The sequence below is a fragment of the Homalodisca vitripennis genome, chromosome 1, assembly GCF_021130785.1.
Source record: "Homalodisca vitripennis isolate AUS2020 chromosome 1, UT_GWSS_2.1, whole genome shotgun sequence".
Classification (NCBI taxonomy): domain Eukaryota; kingdom Metazoa; phylum Arthropoda; class Insecta; order Hemiptera; family Cicadellidae; genus Homalodisca; species Homalodisca vitripennis.
This window is the reverse complement of record NC_060207.1, coordinates 64077337-64100614: the sequence shown is the minus strand read 5'-3', so window position 1 is coordinate 64100614 and position 23278 is coordinate 64077337. Positions and strand designations below refer to the sequence as shown.

Here is a 23278-nt window from a genome sequence, read left to right as displayed (position 1 = left end):
TTGGTGGAATATAATATTGCTTTTAGCTGTTGTGAGCCTCAGTCCATGTTGTTGGTGGAATATAATATTGCTTCTTGCTGTGGTGAGCCACTAGTTGCCCATATTATAGTTTCATGCCTAACTTGTGCTTCTATTTTCACCTGCTAAGTGTACAGGTAAACGCTCTTTATGTCTTGTTTGTTTTAATAAAAGGCATTAAAGCCAGAGAAAATCTGTTTACAATAATATACTCTATTGAATGTTATAGGACAATACTTCAAGTAAAATAACACTAGTACTTTGTGCATATTTACCCATTAACCCTTTGCCATCGGATGGGTGTTTTAATGATTGTCCTCTCAAGTTGGATGGGCCACTTTACTGCCCACAGCTGTTTCCGTGGCAGCTCGATTGATGAACTAACCTCATTGTCCTGTGCAGTCGGCACGGCCACTATTGTGGCAATGGCCGCTTTGCTCTCTGCTCGGTTAGTAAACTCCCATTGTGCTTTGCCAGGTCGGAACGTATTTTTGCTTATCTAATACAATTGTGAATCACCTTGGGTTTTTAATAATTAAAAGGCCAATAATAAATTTAAATTACATTGTTTTAATTCATTTAACAACTTAAGGTATCTATTTTTTAGTTTTCTGATTTTCTTTGGAATATAATACAATATTAGTATTAATTAATATTAATAAAAAACACTGAAAATGCAAAAAATTATGTAGTACATACAAAATACATATAATTTTTTGTTGTTGTTGACACAAACTAATTTTTGAAGTCTTTTTCTGTATGATATTTTTGAAAACAAAGTCCAACACAAAGTCCTGGTTTACTCTCACAAGTATCACATATTAATTTTGTTCGTTTCCTTGACGAACCTTCACCTCGTCCACTGCAAACAATACAGTCCTTCAATTTTTTACCTTCAAGAGGCATCAATACATGAAGCTTGCCATTCAAACGTTCTTCTTGTTCAATGCTGGGTGGCCTGCTTCTTTTGTTTTTATTTTGTTTGTCCCCCACTAATTGCTTTACCAGATTTTTCCTGAAAACTCTTTGTCGGACTTTGGCATTTTCTGGTCTATTCTTTGTCAACAGAATGTAAGCATTTACAATGGCTGTTTCAAACAACCAAAAAAAAACCTTCCTCCACCATTTTAGTGACTTGCGGATGAATGGGTAACTTGAAATATAATGGTCTGTCAGGTCGACACCACCCATCGATTCATTATATTTACAAACAGACTTTGGTTTATTTACACTGACAACGGCTCCCCCTTTCTTGACACGTCTAACTGTTTGTACAGAGGCATCATACAAAGTGCTAAGAACAGTCACGTCATTTGTGTCTTTCCAGTGTACAATAGAAAATTTATTTTCCTTTCTGTATACTTTCATATCTCCTTTTTTTAGTTTACTTTTCTGTGTTTTTTTAGAAGATCTGATTTTTGTGGGTAACCCTTTGCGATTACGCATTATTGTACCTGTCAAGTGTACTTTCATTTGATGAAGTGCAGATGCCAGTTCTACACTGGTGTAATAGCGATCTGTAAAAATATGAAAGCCTTGTACACTGCCGTAATCGTCTTCCAGTTTCTTCACCAAGTGCAGCACTATTCTGCTTGTTACAAGCAAATCTGGCCTAATCAGAGTTTCTGTAGTTGTCTTACCTAAGTAAGGTTCTAGGCCACAAATATAGCCGGTGCTTGCTTCTGCGATAACAAAAATCTTTATACCCCATTTTATGGGTTTATCCTTGTTATAGACTTTAAAATGTACTCTGCCTTTAAAGGCAACGGTACTCTCATCCACGCTGATCTTGTGCTGTGGAACATAATATTTTCTATACATTTTATCCAAATATTGCACTACTTTTCGCACTTTTCCAGAGCGTGTTAGGGTTCCTCTTATGGGACCACTACTATGGGGAGGATGTACATGAAGGTTCCAAAAAATCTGTTTAAACCTTTCTTTAGAAAAAGTGTTCTTAAAAAAAGGCTGGTAATCTACAATATTAGAAGAAAAATAGTCATCCAATTCTGGCTTAGGATTTAGTCCCATGTTAATTAGTACCCCGAAAAAGGCCTTCATTTCTTTATTTGTCACTTCTGTCCAGTTCCACCAAGTTGATTTTTTCCGCAATGGGGTATTTTTTTGAATTTTTTCTGTGGCGTACCGGTTGGTTTCATTAACAAGTTCATTAATTAGTTCATCTGTAAGAAATAATGTTAAAAAATCAAGTTCAGTTTGAGGGGTTTGGCCTTGAGGTGGTTTAAAGCCATTGTTGAGTACAAATCTAAATTTTTCAAACCCCACATCATTGTCATTCCATTCCCTCCAACCTGCATCATCTATTTCACCTTCGTTTTCATTTAAATCTCCATCTTCGTTAGTAGAATCAGGTCCATTTACATTGTTGTTCTCACTGCCGTGTTCATTTACATTTTTGATATCAAAGGGGTCTTCATGTTCTATTTCATAATCGGGCCCATCTAGATAAACATTATCTGGATCCTGATCAATTGGGCTTTCCGGCAAAGTATCATTTATTTGATCTATTTCACTTCGTCTGAATTCATCAAATTGTTCTCCAATGTTAGAATCAACATCGCTTTCATGATTAGAATCGCTATTAGACATATACTCATCAAGCAATTCTCTAAGATCGTCAGATTTGTCTACATAAACATTTTTGTTAGTCATTTTGATATTAATAACAACACATAGACAGCCTCATTTGCTAAAAACCTAACCATATAACCAAGATACTAAGGTTATACATGTGGTGTAATGTCTTCGGTAATATAGTACAATTTTAGATTACCCTACCTTTATAAGTTGTAAAAAATAAGGTATTACTAAAGGTAAACTAGGTACTTAACCCTAGAAAGCTAAGGTTCGTAAAAAACACGTTACAGCTAAACATTCGTCAGGGAGACTACCATTAATAAAAACATTTTTATTTTACATAAAAAGGGTTTTAATGAGAAAAAATTAATATTAAAGCTTACTTACATTAAATATAATAGTTTTTTTTTCAATTGAAAACTTAACAAGTGCAGTCCACACACCACTTCCCTTGGTGTTCGCCACACATTGCCTTTGAGCAGCGCCGGCAGAAATGGGAGGTCATTCGTCGTTTTTTTGAAGGACAAAATGCACAAATCTTTCTTCCCTGGACAAGTTGAGGATCTATTTGGGCAGCAGGAATATCAACTTCCAGGATGCTGGCGATAGATTCGCGTAGACGCTTTGGCAAAGTTGTGATGCGATTTCGATGTTGAAGCCAAGGCTTGACGAGTTCACTGTGCAATTCTTTTGCAAAATCACGTCTTGAAACTGGCTTTGAGCCCTGAGCAACCATGTTATGTGCGTAAATTGTGTAGCAATTGACTAACATTATGTTAATCATGCCATAAAAAACGCACAATGGCCATCTTCTAGTTTTTCGGCTGCACGACATGTTATTGCACATCTGGTCAAGACTGTCAACGGCGCCTTTGGTTGCATTGTAACATTCGATAATCTCTGGCTTCTTGCTCCTTGGGTTGATGGATGGTTGCTCATGAGTAGTTGAGAGCAACAACACGACTCTCTTACTCTTTGCTTTGTACGACACCATTGTTTTATGTCCATCAAAACAAAACATTGAAGACCCAACCGGTCGATCTCCAGCTTCTTTCATCTCTGGAGGTATTTCAGGTTTGTTCCGACGTAGAGTCCCAACTAAAGTCATAGTTATTGGTGGATTTAGAAGTTGTGTTGCTAATGAGATCGAAGTGAACCAGTTGTCCATGGTGAGGTTCCTATTTGAACCGTAGACGCATTGTGTCAGCTCCTTTACGAAGAACTCGGCTTGTGGTATATTTCTGGGAGTGGTTCCTTTACCCAAATATGGCATCGCATTTATCATGTATTTAGAACCTGTATCACAAACCATCACAATCTTGATTCCATACTTTGATGGTTTGTTAGGGATATACATACGAAATTTACAACGACCTCTGAATGCCAACAGCTGTTCATCAATTGTTAAGTATGATCCTGGTTTGTAATTGTCTCTACAAGACGCCACAAACATCTCCCAGACTTCCCTTATTGGAGCGAAGCGATCTTGCCTACGTCTCTCATTCCTTGTTTCATATCCATCAAATCGAAGGGCCTCCACTAAAAAATCAAATCGCGCACAACTCATTGTAGCCAGATAACGGTTACCGCAAAATTCTACATTGAATAGTTCATTAGAGGGCATGTGATTATCTTTTTGACTTGCCGTCAAAATCAGGACACCTAAAAATGCATCAAACTCCTCTCTAGTAATTTCTGAAATTGTACTTGTAAAGTTGGTGTAATTTACTTGTTTTCTTCTTATTGCAGAGTTAGTGTGACTTATAATACTGTCTTTCATATTATCTGTACAAAATAATGAAAACACATCCAAAGGGTTTGTTTTGTCTCTTGCATTAACAGTTGGACCTGGCCGAATATGTACTATATTTCTTGCAGATGCTCTGGTATTTGTTGGTCGTGATGGAATGTTACTCCACAAGTGTCCGTTCCTCCCCCGCATACGCTGATTAGGACATATAAAGTGATGTGGATCACGAGGAACTGGTGGTGGTCCATGAGCTACAGTTGGTGGTGAAGCAGGACGAGCTACGGCTGCTTGAGGTACAGGCACTAGTGGTGAAGCAGGAAGAGCCACAGCTGCTCGAGGTCTAGGCACTGGTGGTGAAGCAGGACGAGCTAAAGCTTCCTGAGGTCTAGACATTGGTGGTGAAGCCGGACGAGCTAAAGGTGCATTTCCTACCTGAGGAATGTCTGTCGGTGGAGGATGACCATGGCAATAAGCTGCAATAACAGCATTGATAGTTTCATCTATAGTATCCATAATTATCCCTTGTGTAGCAATTTTAGCTGTAGGTATTTCCAGTAAGTCTTCATTATCACTAGCAGAACTAGTACCTGATGGTGAATAGTCCGGGTCAGCGTCTGTATCATCACTGTCGTCTATACCGGAGTAATATCGTTGATCAGTGGTTTCTTCTTCTTCAGATATAAAGTCATCAGATAAACTTTCATTCAAACATTGTAGAATACGTTGTTCCTGATCCGTATCCATTTTGAGAGTTCACCAATAACTATATTACATAAATATTTACAACTTTATCACATACAAAAACACATAGAAACACTAAACATTCGTACATATGACGAGCACGTAAAACACTAAACTATCGTCGGCAAGACGACACAATGCTATTGTAAAAACAACGTACAAGCTAACGTTTCGTCTCCACGACTACGCATTCGATATATTGCACAAACTATACGAGCGAGGTGGCTGCCAAACTACTCACAGACCCGGCGGAGCGTTGACTGACCTTACGTGGAGGGGGGGCGCGTTCAAACAGTAACTTAGCGCGGCACACTCGAAAAACTGTATCGCGTCGTCACAGTGACGACGCCTTAGCTTTCTAGGGTTAAATCACACTTTTCAAATAGTCACAGTAATCACTCAAAACAGCTAAATAAACACATAACAGATGCAGGAACGAAGTAGTAAGCAACAAGCAGTGAAGTAATGGCATGGCCGTTGACATCATGTGTTTAAAAGTTTTTTTTCGTAAACGGAAGAAATTATAAATATAATCAGTGTTCCCAACTGTTCTTCAAAAGTTCCAAAATATACCTTTGTTACCATAGTAACTGGATATTGTTTAAAAAAAAAGAAATAAATAAATATGTTGAATGGCCACCAGAGTGGCCCTACTTAGCGCGTAGGGAAATCACTAGTGGTCACCAGAGTGGCCCATCCGACCTCACAGACAAAACCAATACAAACTGCTCCGATCTGAATACAACAATGGCGGCTGCCACTATAGTGGCCTACCCGACCTGAGAAGACGAACGAACGGTCATGAATCAATATAGAGCTGGCACAGAAACGACGTCGGCCACCTAAATGGCCCATCCGAGTGCAAAGGGTTAAGGTAGACTCACTCGCTGGTTACGTGGCACTTGGCTGGGACCGAACGCCAAGTCATGTGGTCAGCATTTGACATTACATTATTTATGTAGTTCACCATATCTCAGCTAGATATCGTTGGTATGATTATTACCAAGTGTTTAGATGGCACAAAGAAATAAACACAACATAGTTACCATAGCTACTAACTTTGGTGTGGAACGATTAAAATAACAGTGGTGAGTATTTAATTTTGTTTGTTTTAAATTTGAATTTTTAGATATATGATTAATTATATTTTTCTGTAAAAAAAACATTATAGACTATTTAAAAAAACATGCTAAATACACAGTTTGAAACGTTTTGTTTTAAAAAAGTGAGTTGTATTTTTATTTCGATTTCTTTTTTGCAAAAAATCATATATTATGTAATTAAGGATTTTAAATAAAGCATTTTATTTCTTTAAGTTTTATATAAAATGTAGAGAAAAAATTATTTCAAACAATGTTTCGAATTTCATTGCTCTATCATAAACAAAACAAATTTATGACGGAACAACTACACTTACAATTTCACCTAAATTAACCCTTTTAGGACCAGATCAAAATTTTACATGTGCAAAGAAATTTTACATTGTTTTTCTGGCCATGCTCCAAGAACTGTGCATATTAAAAATGTGCGATTTTTCAAGCGTTTGAGAGAAAAATCATATCTTCAGAACTAATTACTGTACAGATTTGTTTTTAGGCTTAAAATGTTTATAATTAAATTGTTCATTGTGAAAAAATAAATTTAAGTCATTATATAGCAAAAACCAATTTAATTTATCTGTTTATCAAATAAAAAAAAAAAAAAAATTAAATAAATTGAGTTTGATCTTCAATAACTACCACAAATAAGAATAAATTATCTGTGGGAAATGGTATTTATTAGTTCTACATATAATTCTCTATAACTGTACAAAATTTGAAAACCCTGGAATAAAAAATAAAAAAGTTTGTAAATGAATTAAATTTTTCTGTAACACTGGTTAAAACACACTTTTCAGCATTAGCCTAACATAGAAAACCTTACAGGCTACTAAGGATATTATTCGGTACTTTGGGATTATACCGACCACACCATTATGAAGAACACAAAAATATACATTTATAGAAACAAACATGATAGAATGAAAAAACAACTCTTTAATTACAAAATTACAAACTTACAACAATTATCAATTGTTAATGGGGTCAGATTCCGTTATATGCCCCCAACGTTTAAACTTTTTTCAATGAACGTTATAAAACGTAGTTGAGTATCATAACTAACATTCCATCAATCAACAAGCATTTCCAGGTATTGTGATCGGTATTGTTGTCGCTGTTATCTTATCTTTTTCGAGAATCCCGATTACGGCAGGCCGCGTGGCATCACATGATTATTTAAGTTTTTTGCACGGTACATAAAAACAAGTTTTGTGTGTTTTTTTCAATAAAGAGTTTAGTTTTTGTTTGGTAATGTTTGTTTTTGTTGAATTTTTGTGTTTGTAGAAATGTAGGGGTAAAACACGGAAGTACAACAAAGCGACGCACCAGCTGAACGGGCGGCGAGACTCTGCAATCACGTTATTTACTAGACCGCTCGACTTTGACCTCTGTCTGAGGATGGGGAGGGGTTTGCAATAAGACAATTCCTGTTTTATATTGACGAAATATTGTTCTACGCTAATCTAGTAATCAGTAGAAGCAAAATGTCAAATAACGATTCATGTCTGGGTGTGGTCGGTATAATCCCAAAGTACCCTGACAACATTAAGATGCAACATGGCCGTAAAATATTTGTTTTCACCAAGCTGATGATTCCAAAGACGTTTAAAATTTGATATCATAGTAAGAAACATACAGGGAATAGAAAAATAGTATATTTATTCCATATAGAAGATTAAAATATCTCTTAAAAAATATGAAAAGTCCGCCGGCGATAAATCAGACGGCTGGTCCTTTTCGCATAGTACGCCGCCGGCGATAAATCAGACGACTGGTCCTTTTCGCATAGTACGCCGCCGGCGATAAATGAGACGGTTGGTCCTTAAAGGGTTAATTGCTGCTACCAGGCCTGCAGAGGCACATATAACTACTAACTCAATGGGTTAAATCAATGACTAACATAGATAAAACAACATACATATGTGAATTTTGTTGTGACATGATTGGTTATCCAGGATAGGATTTCAAAAAATTAGTCATGAGCCATCAGTGCAAATGTTTTAGTCTTAATCCAGACTATTTTGGCCGTTTTACAGTTCATCCATGTAATGATCCAGTCTATCCTTAAATAATAATGGCCCAATGACTTTGGCTAAGAATCTAGCAATGTTCACTTGTAACAAGCTGCACATGTTCAAATTGAGGAGTATAAAATACGGATCAGCTTTTTTTCCTTTGCTTCAAGGAACCTCTTCCTTTGGAGGGGGAAATCTCTACCAGGTACCTTGAGGGTACTGCCTATCCTTGACGGTTCCCCCAGGCATGTGAGGCTCTCACCCACTAAAACCCCTGACCTATGATCTTCATCCTGCAAGAGTCGGGACCACCAGTCGGTATTACTTCAGCTCTTGCAGGGGCTTTTAGCTTTCAGTTAATTCATTGCTTCATTTTTGAGTCGGTTTATTGCCATGGCTCGTCTCTGGCTTTACGTGTCATCTGACATTTCTTTTATTTACTTTTCCAGGGTAAATAATCTTTATCTAGAAAATGTTTACAATTTAAATGTTTCAACTGCCTTATTCATTGTTAACCCTTTTTACATTTAAGTTATCTACATATGCAAGAAATTACACTTGATTTAATAACCAAATATTATTTTAGCACTTTTAAGGTTTAACCCATTGCAGATCGTATTGTTTTGGCGCGCGGGCACCAGTGGGCACGAATTAATTTATGATCAGCGGCCGCGCGCGAACAGCAATGGTGCGCCACATTGTATCGCTCGCTATTGTATACTAGAAAATTCAGCTGTGAAGGTATTCGTTCAGATGGAACATGGGCCTGCTGGGGTATCCGTGATGTAGGAACGATAACACGCGAGCAAGGTTCCGGGTGGGGGGTGGCGGGGATGATGTCTGAATCATAGTCTAAATAAAGCGGCTCGGGCGAAGCGATTACAACATCCGGGCCATTGTCTAGACTAAACCCGCCAACATGTACATCTAACGTCGTTTAGTTCTGTGTCACTAACCTCAAAAGTATTATAATAACAACTGAGGAATACACCCAATCAGAAGCGTTAAAAAGCAGAGAGTAAACTCATATGAATGATTTTTCAACTTCGACATACAACTGCGATCTGTAGGATATTTATAAAACTTGAAAACTCTAAACGTAGACCATTGTTAAACATTCTTAGTTGACAAGTGAAGACGATTACCCGATCTATCAGACATTAATAGAACTATTTTGAGGGAAACTTAAAAGCAGACCGCTTTTGCGACCTGAGCTCGTCATCGTGCCGTTTGGCCCGGCCGTTGCATGACGAGCCCAGCTCATCAGTGAGCCGTAATGGGTTAATATTGTATACTACATAGCTACTTATATAGATGCCAATTGTCTTGGCTTCTATAGGAAAATTAGAAGTACTTCTAAGAAATAACACTTAATTTTAATATATAATCATTAAACAATGTATTATTTAAGGATAAACTGGAACATTATATAGATGAACTGTAAAACGGCCAAAATAGTCTGGATTAAAACTAATTATAACACATTTGCACTGATGGCCCATGGCTAATTTTGTGAAATTCCATCCTGGATTACCACTCATGCCCCAAATCAGTTCACACATATATGTTGTTTTGTCAATGTTAGTCATTGATTTAAAATGTACAAAGTACTAAATAGTGCTAATTTTACTTTACGTATTGTCCTATAAAATTCAAAAGAGTATAGTATTAGCAACAGACTTTCTTTGGCTTTAATGCCTTATATTAAAACAAACAAGACATAAAGAGTGTTCATCTGTACACTTGGCAAGTGAAATTAGAAGCACAGAGACAATAATATGGACAACAAGTGGCTCACAACATCCTAAAACAATATTATATTCCACAAATAATGTGAATTGAGGTTCACAACAGCTAAAAGCAATATTATATTCCACCAAGGATGTGAACCAAGGTTCACGACAGTGGAAAGGATATTATATTCCACCAATGACATGTACCATTTATGGTATATTATAAAAGAGCTAAAATATTGTAAGCAGGCCTTTTTGCAACAAAATTATGGCAAGGCACATGACAACTCAGAAAAATGCATCTTTTGCAACATCAAATATATTTCAATTTGTAAACATTTTTACATAGACTATTTTATATATATATATATATATATATATATATATATATATATATAAACAGTTTTTGCCAGTGTATGCAATATATAGATTTCAGCATTAATTGTTTTCTTTCACTTTGATATTTATAAAACAAGCACTGTGAGAATTTACACACATGACATGCCTGAATTTAATCTCTGTCAAACAAATAATATAACTTAATTATTGGTACTAGTAATCAATACAAATTATGTTAGTAATAGTATTATTACTCTAATTAGTTAAATTATCAAACAATATCTTCTCCAATTTACTTTGTGGTTATGATTGCAGGTAGCTGAGGCTTTGCAAGTCAGGGGTCTATTTGATCCAAACAAAAAAACAGAAAATGCCTCATCAGAACAAAGAGCCCCGGCTAAGAAACGAAAACGCAAGTCTGAGACTAATGGTGATAATAAGGTTGTCCAAGGTGAAATGATACCACAAGAAATGTTTGAGCAGATGAATTCTTCTGACTTGGGTTGTGAAGGATTGTTTGATCCCAAAAAGTGGTTACAAGATGACAACCACACCTTCACTCAAGAATTTAGTGAATCTCCAAGTGATTCTCTTTCCATGGTGGTGCCCAAAATAGTAAGTAAAATATGGTTTTCTTAATAGATTTAAAAATGGTCAAAATTAAAAACTAATCAAACTCTAGACTCTTAAGGTTTTTTCCAGACTTTCATATTCATAAGTTTCCAGCAATGACAGAGCCATCTTTTTTAAAAAAGTTTTAAAATAAAAAAATCAGTGATACTAAATAATCTTTGTATTCAGAGAATATGTTCGAATTGGAACTAATTCTCGAATAGACCATAAATATTTGTGCAGGAATGACATTATCAGCCAGTCCAACATGTTCAGTAACAATGCGGAATCTTGCTTTATTGGACTCTGTGTCAGTGAACACTGGTGCTCGGAGCTAACTTCTGATATGGTTAACATCCAAGACTTTGTGCCAGCTAGCATGTACTGCCGATCAATTAGTCAACGGGGTGGCTCGGGTGTACTTCTGAGGCAGGGAATCAAGTTCACTGTTGTAGATGTTGATGAATTTTGCAGTGAGATGAACATTGAAGTGGCAGCAGTTATGTTAACGGAGTATAAAATTATCTTACTTGCACTCTATAGACCTCCTGGGGGGAATATGGACACTTTTATGAGTCTCTTTGAACGATTGTTTGACCACCTGATTAAGTTTAAATGTTTTATTATATGTTGTGGTGATTTCAATATTGATTTTTTGAATGTAAACTCTTCCAATGTTCGTGGTTTGAAAGACATTCTAAGATCAGTGGACTGTAAATTGACTATAAATACTCCCACAAGAGGCAATGCTTGCCTAGACAATATTGTGACTAATCGGGATGATAATTACTTTCAAGTTAAGGTCTTAAATGAGTGTCTGTCCGACCACAACATGATTGAAATTTCTTTCGTTCCTGAACCCCAGACTAAGAAGAATTGTCAGGAGAAGCAAATCGAGGTGAGATGTTTAGCTCCTAGCAATATTGAAAACTTAATCTCTCATCTGACATTGATTGATTGGCCAACCATTCTTGCAGTAAATAACAAGGAAACAATATTATTTGACATTTTTTTGGACAGATTTTTAACTATTTTTGATCTATGTTGCCCTGTTAAAACAAAAAATCTTAAAATCGTTAGCAACTCTAAGTTGAAAAGCGTTAAACTCAACTGGTATACCGACCATTTAAGGGATCTTAAGAAACATCTAATGGCAATTTATACAGTTTACTGTCATACCAAGTCTGAACCTTCACGAAGGGCCTACGTCGGTGAAAGAAACAAGTATAAAAATGAACTGAAGAAGGCAAAGCTTAAAGCAAATAAGAGGTTAATCAGCTCTGCGTCTAATCCTTGTAAAACTGCATGGTCCATTATTGCTGCAGTAAGGAGCCCTACCCCTCCATCCAGTCCAGATATTTCGCCGGAGGCTTTCTCCGACTTCTTCGTTGAGACAGTGAAAGAGGTACGACAAAGCATATCTCCCAGTAACGTGTCTGCTGAGGATCTCCTGGGTCAAGCTCCACGTACTCCTAACACCTTTAAATGGAAGCCAGTGTCTTGTGATGAGGTTTTGCAAGTGGTGAAAGATATGAAATCTTCAAATAGTAAAGATATCTATGGCCTGTCTAGTGTTCTTTTAAAGAGAATCTGTTTCTCTATCATATTGCCTCTCACCTGGTGTATAAATCAGTGCCTGTGTATTGGTGTTTTCCCAAAATCTTTAAAAACATCTAAAACTGTGCCTATCTATAAGAAGGGTCCCAAAGATTTACCCGGTTCCTATAGACCGATCTCTGTGGTACCCGTTTTTTCAAAAATTTTGGAATTCATCATGAATGATCAACTCGGTAAATACTTTGAATGTTTCAACCTTTTTCAATACTCTCAATTCGGCTTTCGAGCAGGAAGAAGTACTTTGGATGCGGTCGGAGCTTTGGTGAGATCGATTTTCGATGGTTTTGAATCTAAAGCTGCCACCTTGGCGACTCTTTTCGATCTTACCAGGGCTTTTGATTGTGTCCCGAGAGAAATCCTGCTCTCTAAATGATCTTTTTATGGCATAAAACAACCTGAATTGGCGCTTTTAAAATCATACCTGGCTGAGCGTGGGCAGAGAGTTTGTGTTGGTGGTGTTCTTTCTGCCTATCGCTCGGTCGAGTTTGGCGTGCCGCAGGGATCGGTACTCGGACCCTTGTTATTCTTAATTGTTATTAATGATCTCCCTTGTAATGTTAAGGCCAACGCCATTCTGTATGCTGATGATTCTACTCTATTTAGCTCTGACAAAAATACCATTAACTTATGTAAGTTTATTGACGAGGCTTGCCTCGAGGCTAAGACATGGTTTCAGGCTAATGAACTTGCTCTGAATGAATGTAAGACACAACAAATATTATTTGCACTACAACCCGATCAGTGCACTTTTTTACCTAATGTCAAACTGTTGGGAATTGTCTTAGATAGTAAACTAACATGGTCAGATCACATTAGCCAAGTTTGTTCTAGATTATCTAGAGTTGTATTTTTGTTAAGACAGCTAAAACACTTTGTACTTAAAGAATACTTAAAAAACTCTTATTTTGCCTTTTTTAACAGCATACTCTTATACGGCTTACTTTTTTGGGGAAACGGAGTTGGAATTGATAGAGTTCTTCTAATACAAAAGAAAGCAATTAGGATTTTAACAAACTCAGACAGAAGTGCTAGTTGTAGACCTTTATTTATACAAGAATCCATTCTTACAGTAATAAATCTTTATATATACACCTGTCTTGTTTATGTTAAGAAGAATTCAAATGATCTTGTCCATAGGAGTGATGTGCACTCTCATAATACTAGAAATAGGCATTTACTAGACAAAGATTACTGTAGATTAAGCAAAACTCAAAAGAACTTTGGTTATTTATCCATTACCTTTTTTAATAAACTCGGTCGTATGGCAAATTCTGTAGACTTAAAGAAATTCAAACAGGTTATTTTCATTTGGCTTGTAAAAAACCCTTTCTATTCAATCAATTAGTACCTGACTTGTAAAAATGTAGATTGTAGTTTTTAACTTAAGAAAGTCCACATTTTTATTTATCTACTAAATTTTATCTCGTTGATTCTATCTTGTTGATTTTGTCTTGTTAAATTTTATATTTTAGGATTTTATCTTGTTATCAATTTTATAGATTTTTTATATTTTTTGTTATTGACTTGTTGATTATTTGTTTTCTTGTTGACTCAACATTGTTGGTGTTTAGTTTATAAGTTACTCTAGTATATAATATTATGCTGACTGATTAATTGTAAGATGACTGTGTCCATTGCTCACAAGGCCTAAAGACATGAAATAAATTCAATTCAATTCAATTAAAATAAGCTCTAAATGTGTTGTTAAGCGCTAATATCGAGAACATCGGAACAAATTTAGCTAATTCTTTTCATATTCATTGAAGTCCATGGAAGGTTTAAATGTTAAATGAAGACAAAGATCAAAACAGTTTAACCCTCCAGCTGGTATGAAACGAATTTTTGTCGCCAAAGGCCCGTCCGATTTGGCAACGACGAATATTCGTCGCCAAAGTAGACATGTACAGTTATTGAAATGTTAGGCAATTAAGGTCATAAATGATTTGTATTTGATATATTCTGGAACAGCATTAACTATAGTACTGATTTACTGTTCGATTATTGTCTTCTTTGTTTACCATAAAACATCGTTCTCTATGGACAGCTGATGTGAACGTAGTACGGGTCAACCACATTGTTGTGAAACTGTAAACAAGTACCGGGTTTTGTGTTTGAGGTTACGAATCCAATAGTATTTGTGGAAATTGTATTTTATAGTGTTTTAGTGTTGTTATTATTGTTTTTTTAGCTTTCTTTGGTTATAGTTTTAGTATGGGTGAAAACTTAGAGCACGATAAATCTAGTGACGCTGAGTGAAAAATGAAACTTTGTATATATTGTACATATGTAAATAGGGTTAGATTAAATTTATTATTTTATTGTATTTTTGTTTTATCTGTCATACTTATATAAGTAAAAACGCAGTCATGAGATTATGTTTACCCACGAAAAATAATATTTATTTAGAAATCTACGCATTTTTGAAAATAAGTAAATACGCGTGATTTTTCATACAAAGCCCTGTAACACATACGTTTTGAGGTAAAAGTTACAATAATTATATATTTTTGGAATCAGGACAAAATTTTGAATAAGTTATACATTTACAGTTTTGATGTAAAGCTTATTGCTAAGCAGTTACACAACGGAATATTTACAAAAATAATGACCAAAAAAATGTTTTCTTACATTTTGTAAAAAAAAACAAAAATGTGTTTCCATGGAAACATTAAGATATTGTTATTATAATGTTCTCCATATAGTTGTGAATACATTGACATATAACAGTTTATATTTGGACTAACAGTTATGAAATGTGATACATTATAAGAAACGTCTGCGAGGCTGTTAAAATAGAGCCGCCAGTACAGATTGACACCATTGCCAGTTCTAGGGTTAAAGGAATAATTTAGAATACTGATAAATGAGGTGCCTAGAATCAAAATCCGCCAAGTCCATATTTTTTCGAAATTGAGTTTGATATTGTTTCTTATAGATTTTTCCTCACTGGATTCAATTCAACTGTTATTTTCTATCAAATCCCGCCACATCCTAGTGTATTTTGAGGCCAAAGTTGAGGCTTAGTTGCAATATCCACTAAGTCCACAACGGCCAATAGGAGCACCTGGTTTTGTCATGTGACTACCCGGCAACTACCCATGATCCTCTGCGAGTTGTTTACTTTTCTTGTTTTATTTTTCTCATTGTGAGTATCCTGTCTCTTGTGAAAACACGTGGATTTTTGTGATTACAGTTTTGTTTTTATAATAATTAGTGTATTAAATAATATTTTGTGATAGTTAATAAATAACTGTTATTGATAACTGTTCTTTATTGTTACATAATCTTAGAGAATAGTACATGTGTCAATACATAAATAAGAAAACAAGACAAAAACAAGACAGAAAAGCATACTGTTAGTCGTCAGTTCTTTCAAAGTATTCCTTGAGGGTGTAGTAAGGGTGTTCTCGGAGCCAGTGCTTCAGTTGCCGTCCAAACTGCTGTCGTTCTGTCTTCTTCAGTTCTTCTGGGAGGGCATTCCAGAGCTTTGCCCCTGCATATGTCGGCTTCTTCTCTGTGGATGTGAGATGATGTACAGGGAGGCAATAATTCAAGGCGTGGCGGGTGTTGTAGTTGTGATAGTCTGCTCCAGTTGCAATAGACTCAGGGAATTTGAGGTGTATTTGCGTGACAGTCTCCAGGATATAGAGATTAACTATGGTGAGAATCTTCAAGTCCTGGAAAGCCTGCCTGCAGGATTCTCTTGCTTGTAAATTTGCAAGGATGCGGATGACTCTTTTTTGATGGACAAGTACCCGCTGCATATTGCCCCTTGTGGTGCCTCCCCAGACTACTATTCCATATCGGAGATGAGTCTCATAGAGAGCATAGTAGGCAGTTTTAGCTGTTACGGTGTCACTGATGTGTTTCATCCTGCGTATTACATATAGTCCCGCACTGAGCTTTTTGCAAAGAAAGTCTATGTGTTGGGTCCATGCCAGTGTGTCATCAATTACCACCCCGAGATATTTTGAAGTACTGCTCTCCTCCACTTCAGGCAGTCTTCCAGTTGTGTCTTTATGCCTTCCTAGAACTAGCTGCTTCGTCTTTTTCTCATTCACGACAAGGTCATTACCATGACAGTATTGTACTGCCATGTTGACGGCAGTATAAGCAGCTATTTCAAGGTCTTCTTGTTGTTTTTTACTCAGTAGGAGCACAGTGTCATCAGCATACATTACTGTGCTGCTGTAGTTTTCCATGTATCGGGGGAAGTCATTGGTGTACAGAATGAAAAGGACTGGCCCGAGCACAGATCCCTGGGGCACTCCTCGGGTGACGGTTTGCAGCCCTGATGTTGTTTGGCGTGTTAAACCCCTGGTTGTGTACTTCACCTCAGTCATCTGTCTTCGTCCGGTGAGATAACTTCTGAACCAGTTAAGAGCTTGTCCTTGTATCCCAAGAGTAGTCAATTTTGATAGGAGATGGTCATGGCTAAGGCAGTCGAAAGCTTTACTATAGTCAAGCAAGATGGCAGTGGATGTGTTTCCGTCTTCCAATTGGTCAGCCAAAAACTCCACTAGACCTATCAGTGCTGTTATTGTTGATTTGCCTGGCAGGAAACCATGTTGTTCAGGTGTCAGTAGCTGGTTAATTGATAGGTGGTGTATGAGTCTGGACAGCACAAGTTTTTCAATTAATTTTGAGAAGATGGGTATCAATGATATCGGGCGGTAGTTGGCTGTTTGAGTAGTGGGTCCCTGCTTGTATTTTGGATAAACTTTGGCTATTTTTAGTGCAGATGGGAAAATTCCTGAATTGAATGATTTGTTGATAATATCCATTAGGGGATCAATCAGTTCTTCTTTACATGTTTTCAAAAGTTTTGTGGAGATATTGTCGTAGCCAGCGGAGCTTTTTGGCTTTAGAGATTGGATGAGTTTTGCTAGTTCCTGTCTATTGGTGGGATGTAGTATTAGGGTTGGAATGTTCAGGTTTTCAGCTGGCAATATCTTTCGTTCGTCAAGTTGTCCACTCAATTGAAGCGTTTCATTGGCAACATTTGTAAAGAAGGTGTTAAGGTGGTCTGCAATCAGTCTTGGGTTTTTGATTTCTTGTCCATTAATGTCTAGAGAAGAGGGTAGGGTTTTTTCTTCTTTTGAATTTCTTTCAGAATTTATAATCTGCCATAGTGCTTTTGATTTGTTATCAGCTTTTGATATTGCATCTATGTGATCTTGCCGCCTTAGTTGTTTCAGCCTCAGATCATACTCTTTTTTGAGCTGTGCTGCAATTCTTTTATAGTTTTCACTTCCCGTAGTATTATATAACTCTTGAGCTTTAAGGAATTCTCTCTTTATTTGCATTGCGGTCTGGTCTGTTAGAATGTGCTTGGGCTTTTTGTTTCTTTGTCGAATTAGCGGACACGTGATATTTATTGCGTGTGACATAGTCCTGTTTAGGTTGTTGTAGGATTCCTCTACATCATTTGTGTTATAGATTATCGCCCAATCTTGCTGGCCAAGGAACCGCTTTAATTCAAGGAGATTATTATTACTCATGTTTCTTCGCTCACTAATAGGTAAGGGGGTTCTTTTACTCTCACAATTTATAGTACAGACCTGCCCAGTATGATCAGATATTCCTGTGTTTATTACCTCTACGTTAACGTCTTTGGGCTAAATGTTAGTGCAAACACAGTCTATTGAGGTCGCAGAGGTTGATGTTATTCGTGTTGGTGGGAGGTCTAGTCTCTGTATATTATGTCCACTTAATATATCTTTCATTAGGGTGTAGTCATTCTTCTTTACTAAGCTGTCAATATTAATATCCCCCATTATCATTACAATTTTGTCTGTAGGAATACTTTCTAACACCTGTGAGAGTATCTCTAGGCTTATTTCAGTGTTTCCTTGATTTCTGTAAACTCCAACAAGGTACATACATGACTTACCAAGTTTTACTTTAATTACTGCAATCTCACAGACTAGTTCTTCGCACAGACTATACATATCGACCATGTCAACGTTGTGTTTCAAATTATCTTTTGCAAAGATTGCAACTCCTCCCTTAAGATGACGTTTCCTACAGTATTCAGCTGTTAACTCATATCCAATTAGCCTTGTATTTTTTATTGTCTCCTTTCTTTGTCCATGTTCTGTTAGAATAACTAGGTCTGGTTGTAAACTGTCCAGAAGGGTGTTAAGACAGTCTATTTTATTGGAGACCCTATCTGTGTTCTGGTGAAGGATGGATATTGTATTGCTTATTTGGGGTTGGGTATGGTGTTTTTTTCTTTTCGATGTGCCAGCTCTAAAAAAGAAATGGTATTAATATTCTTATTGAAAAAGTCTTCAAAGTTTTCACCGGGCAGAAGGATTTTTGCAGTGCAAGGTGGTCCTTTGTGCACCTTGAAGGCATTTCCTGCAGGAAACTGTTCCCGGTCAATTTCTTGTGTATTTTTAGTTGCGTCTTGTTCTGCTCTGGCAATTCGCTGGGTGGATGAGACATGGGTAATTGAGCTTGATTTGCTTTTGGCAATCTGAAGGGAGACGCTAAACAAATTTCTTATCTTGTTGCCGTCGGTGCTGCGGGGGGAATTTTTACTATGGACTTTAAAATTTTGTATTTGCTTTGGAGAGTTATGGGGGAGCTGTAAGGTTGTTTTGCTTGGTCCCGAACACACAATGCCGAGATCCTCCCGCACAGTTTCTTCGCTTGATGTCCTTAGAGTTGTCTGCATTGTGTTTTTCTGTTTTTGGCTCCTGGTTTGACTGACTCCTGGGAATTCTTCTTGGATTGTCTCTGAGGTGTCCTGGTGAATATACTGACAATCTTTTGTCGGCTTGTCCTTGTATGCAGAGTTTGATATAATTACGAATTGTTCGTGTAGGCATTTCAAAGAGTCATCCATGTGCTCCTGTCTTCTCCTTATTTTAGTCAACTCAGTCAAAATAGGATTACAGAGGGTAATGCCATCTAAGCTTAATTTTTCATCATTAGTTTGTGTTTCAGTAGTTTTTAGTGACTTAGGAACTTGTCCTTGTTTTAGCTTATCATTGTCTTTTTTGAGAAGTTCAATACTGTTTTGAAGGTTTTTAATCTTAATTTTGTCTTCAGAGATGATTTATTCTCTGTCTCTGTCTTGTTCAATGAACATTTAATACTAACTATCACACCATATTATCGCTCTCATACTTTCGAAATGGGGGATGCTGTGGGCACTAACTTAGCTATCTGCCCTGGTAAACTAGCTAGGAAGAAAACCTCTGACAAAAACTTTTCTGGAAACGGAAATAATTAAACGCCAATATTATTTCTTCTTGTGTTTACAATCATCTGATGAATGCAGGTTTCCAGGAAAAAACAAAAGTAAAGTGTTTTGCAGATGGGTGCGGGAGGCAAAACAAAAATACAATCCCCATTGCTATGCTTTGAAAATGGCTGATATATGATGATCCTGATCATGTCACTTGTATTGAAATTACATTTCCCGTAGTTGGACACTCATTTCTTCCACCTGATAGGGTGTTTGGATTAATTGAGAAGGATTTGAAAAAGAAGGACACTATTCTTCAGCCAAAAGAGTATGAAGAAGTTCTGGGGAAACATGGAACCATTCATCATGTTGGAGTCACTATCCTGGTTAAAGACTGGAAGTCTGAATCTGAAAAAGTGCAAAAAAACCCGAACTTGTGGCATTTCAAGTTCAACCCCTGAAAAAGGATCATGTTAAAACAGAACAATATTCTGGTCCAGGGTGAAGTCTTTTATAGAACTGAAGGTTGTGCTGCAAAATCTGTCACAAAACCAAATTTTGATATGTCTCACATAAACCCAAAAACCATCAATAAGGGGGTTGGCCTTAAATCTGCAAAGGTAAAGGATGTTGCCAGACTGCTCGCAAAGCACTTTGGAGAAGACTGGAGAAGCCACCAGATGCTAAAATTTTATCGCGATTTGGAAAACCAAAAAGCTGAAGGTCACAACAATGAAGAAAATAAAAACATCATTGTTGATGAGGAAATTGATACAGGAATAGTGTTATAGTAAAACGATAAAGGCTGTGTTTACTTTTGAAAAAAAAAACATTACATTTTTTACGAGATGCAATTTTTTGTAATAATTAAAACTAATATTTTTACTTAAGATTTGTTTTATTAAGCCTATACCTAAATAAAGTGTAAACAAAGTAAACTTTACCATTAGTAAACCTTTTACAGCTTAACCCTTTTGCAGCCTTAGTTTATTTTGGTATCAAATCCCACCAAGTCCCAATCTTAGAATCAAAATCCACCAGATCCAAATATTGATTATATATTTTACTAAATTTTTATGAAAGTATTGTAGAGATTTTGATCATACATTGTCACTATATTAAAGTAAAAATTATGTAATTTTTGGTAACAAAAATTGGTTAGTTCTTATGATTAGTCTGTTTGTGACAGTTTTCTCCACTTTTCCGAAAATTTGTTGAGATGGACTTGGCGGGTTTTGATTCTAGGCACCTCAAATAATAATACTTACATTTCATAATCCAAATTTAACTGACACTAAACAGCTGTTGACACTTTCAGCTTAAATATTTGTTTACATTGAAATTTGAGAACATATTATACAATGTTTGATTAATAATGTTAATGCAGGTAGCAATGACAAAGTTATTAAATAACTCTTGTTCCAGATAGCACCGGTGACAAATTCAAACATCTAATTCATTGGAAATACTATTTAAACGCTGTTATAAAAGTATGAACAGAGTTGTGAATGTTTGCATATAAAATACTTGAAACTGTTGGCTTCTTTGACATTGTGATAAGGTTTTTTTATAGTGGAAAATGGAGGAACAAATACTAATGTGCCTCAATGAATTATTCTTTACCAGGCTATTGTCCGAAATCAAGACTTATATAATGCAAAACCTATTATAAACTACTATTTTTAAATGTTGCATGAACTTAGTAAGGATTTACCCATATACCGAAAGTAGATGCTTTTTGACCTTAGTCTTCTTAATCCTACGTATGTAGTAGCTTATATTTTCTTCATTGGGACAAGGTAAACCTAACAATCGCATTGGAAATATCTTGGACAATAATTATATTACAAGAACCAGAAGAAGATGCTCTTTAATCAAAGTAGGTTTCTGAGACCTGCAGATATATATATATATATATATATATATATTTGTTTTCTTAATCATATATAGAAATTTTATTAAATTAATTAGATTTTTAGTTCAATATTTAGTGTAAACCAACACAAAAAAGTGAAAGTGAATCTTTCTAAATAACTTATATATATATATATATACACAATCATTTACTTAAAAACGCTATTAAAATATGAATTAGAAAAAGTTATTCCACAATAAAAAATAATATCATTGAAAGAGAAAATTAAAGTTTACAGAAAACAATAAAACATTTTGACCAATATTTTTTAACTGTTAAATTTGTGAAGTTTTTTTAGAAAGCTTCACTTTCACTTTTTTGTGTTGGTTTACACTAAATATTGAACTAAACATCTAATTAATTTAATAAAATTTATATATATACAGAGGGTGGCCAAATTATTAGACTAGAACTAGTTTTCGGGGAAAATTATTTTATTAAATCGTTTTTAAATATCTGTGTACACCAAATTGTATAACTAATATTTTGTGTGTATACCCTTGTTCTTTATCAACATTTCAAAACTCTTTGGCATGCTCTGGACCAATTTTGTACAGTTCTCTTTGATTTCTTCAATGTGGTACCACACTTTAATTAATTAAAAATTCACAAGCCCTTGACGTGTGGTCACCTTCTTCTTTAGCATTCTTTTCTTGACAATTGACCACAAATTATCAATTGGATTCATGTCAGGGCTGTTACCTGGTCAAGGAAGCACACTGATGTCTGATTCACTGAGAAATCTTGTTACTGTCTTGGCTTTATGGCATGGATCACCATCATTCTTAAAAATAAACTCCCCATTTGGAAACCAATCTTGAGTCTGTGGAATTAGTCTCCTTTGCAGCACATAGATATTTTATGAATTACTTTTTCCAAATACTCTGTTGTCCAATGGTCTAAGCCTTTAGCCCACTCTAATCGCTTTTTTGCCATGGTAGACGTGATCTTTCGCTTTTTCCTTGGTCTGCGAGCGTTGAGTCCTTCTGTGTTTAACAATCTTCTCACACTTCTAGGTGAAATATTGGCTCCATACTCGTTTATCTGGTCAGCCATTTGTTTGTGGTAAGTCTCCTGTTTGTTTTAACAATATTCTTTAGTTTCCTGACCAATCTATCATTCCTTTTGGGCTTGCGGCCACATTTTCCAACTCGATGCGTCTGATTACTTAGGTTTTGGTCACAGGTTCACTTGATCCTACTTACTGATCTTTTAGAAATACCCAACCTTTACGCTAGTTCAGTTTGTGAATAACATCTTTCTTTCAAAAGAATCTTTACTGAAGCTTTTTTCTTATGAGAAAAAACACAATTTTTTCCCATGACCGTTAAAAAGTGGCCTCACTCTTGAAGTATTCTTAAAATATTAAAAGCCAAAAAAACACACAACCTTTGACGGTTTTACAACCAGAATCCACTACTAACACTGTTACCAGCTCATATTACAAGGAAACCCCACTAAAAACAAGAATAACCAATATTAGATACATACAGAAGTTGAGTTTATGTTCAGTTAAAATTGCCTAAAAATCGTCAGCTGATTTAAGTGCTACCAACTGGATATGACATTAACTTCAATGCCTCAAATAGAAATATAAAGTTCTAATATAATGTAATGAATGCAAATATATGAAAAATAACAA

General features: G+C 35.9%; 1 protein-coding gene across 3 annotated transcripts in view; it reads left to right on the top strand.

Moving 5' to 3' along the window:
- The window catches only part of LOC124363240 (protein tramtrack, beta isoform-like), a 46501-nt gene that overhangs the window by 13754 nt on the left and 9469 nt on the right, over positions 1-23278 (top strand). For all 3 annotated transcript variants that reach the window (XM_046818418.1, XM_046818435.1, XM_046818426.1), the window contains exon 4: positions 10610-10909. In XM_046818418.1, coding sequence (XP_046674374.1) covers positions 10610-10909 — 300 coding nt within the window. The remainder of the gene's footprint in view (positions 1-10609; positions 10910-23278) is intronic.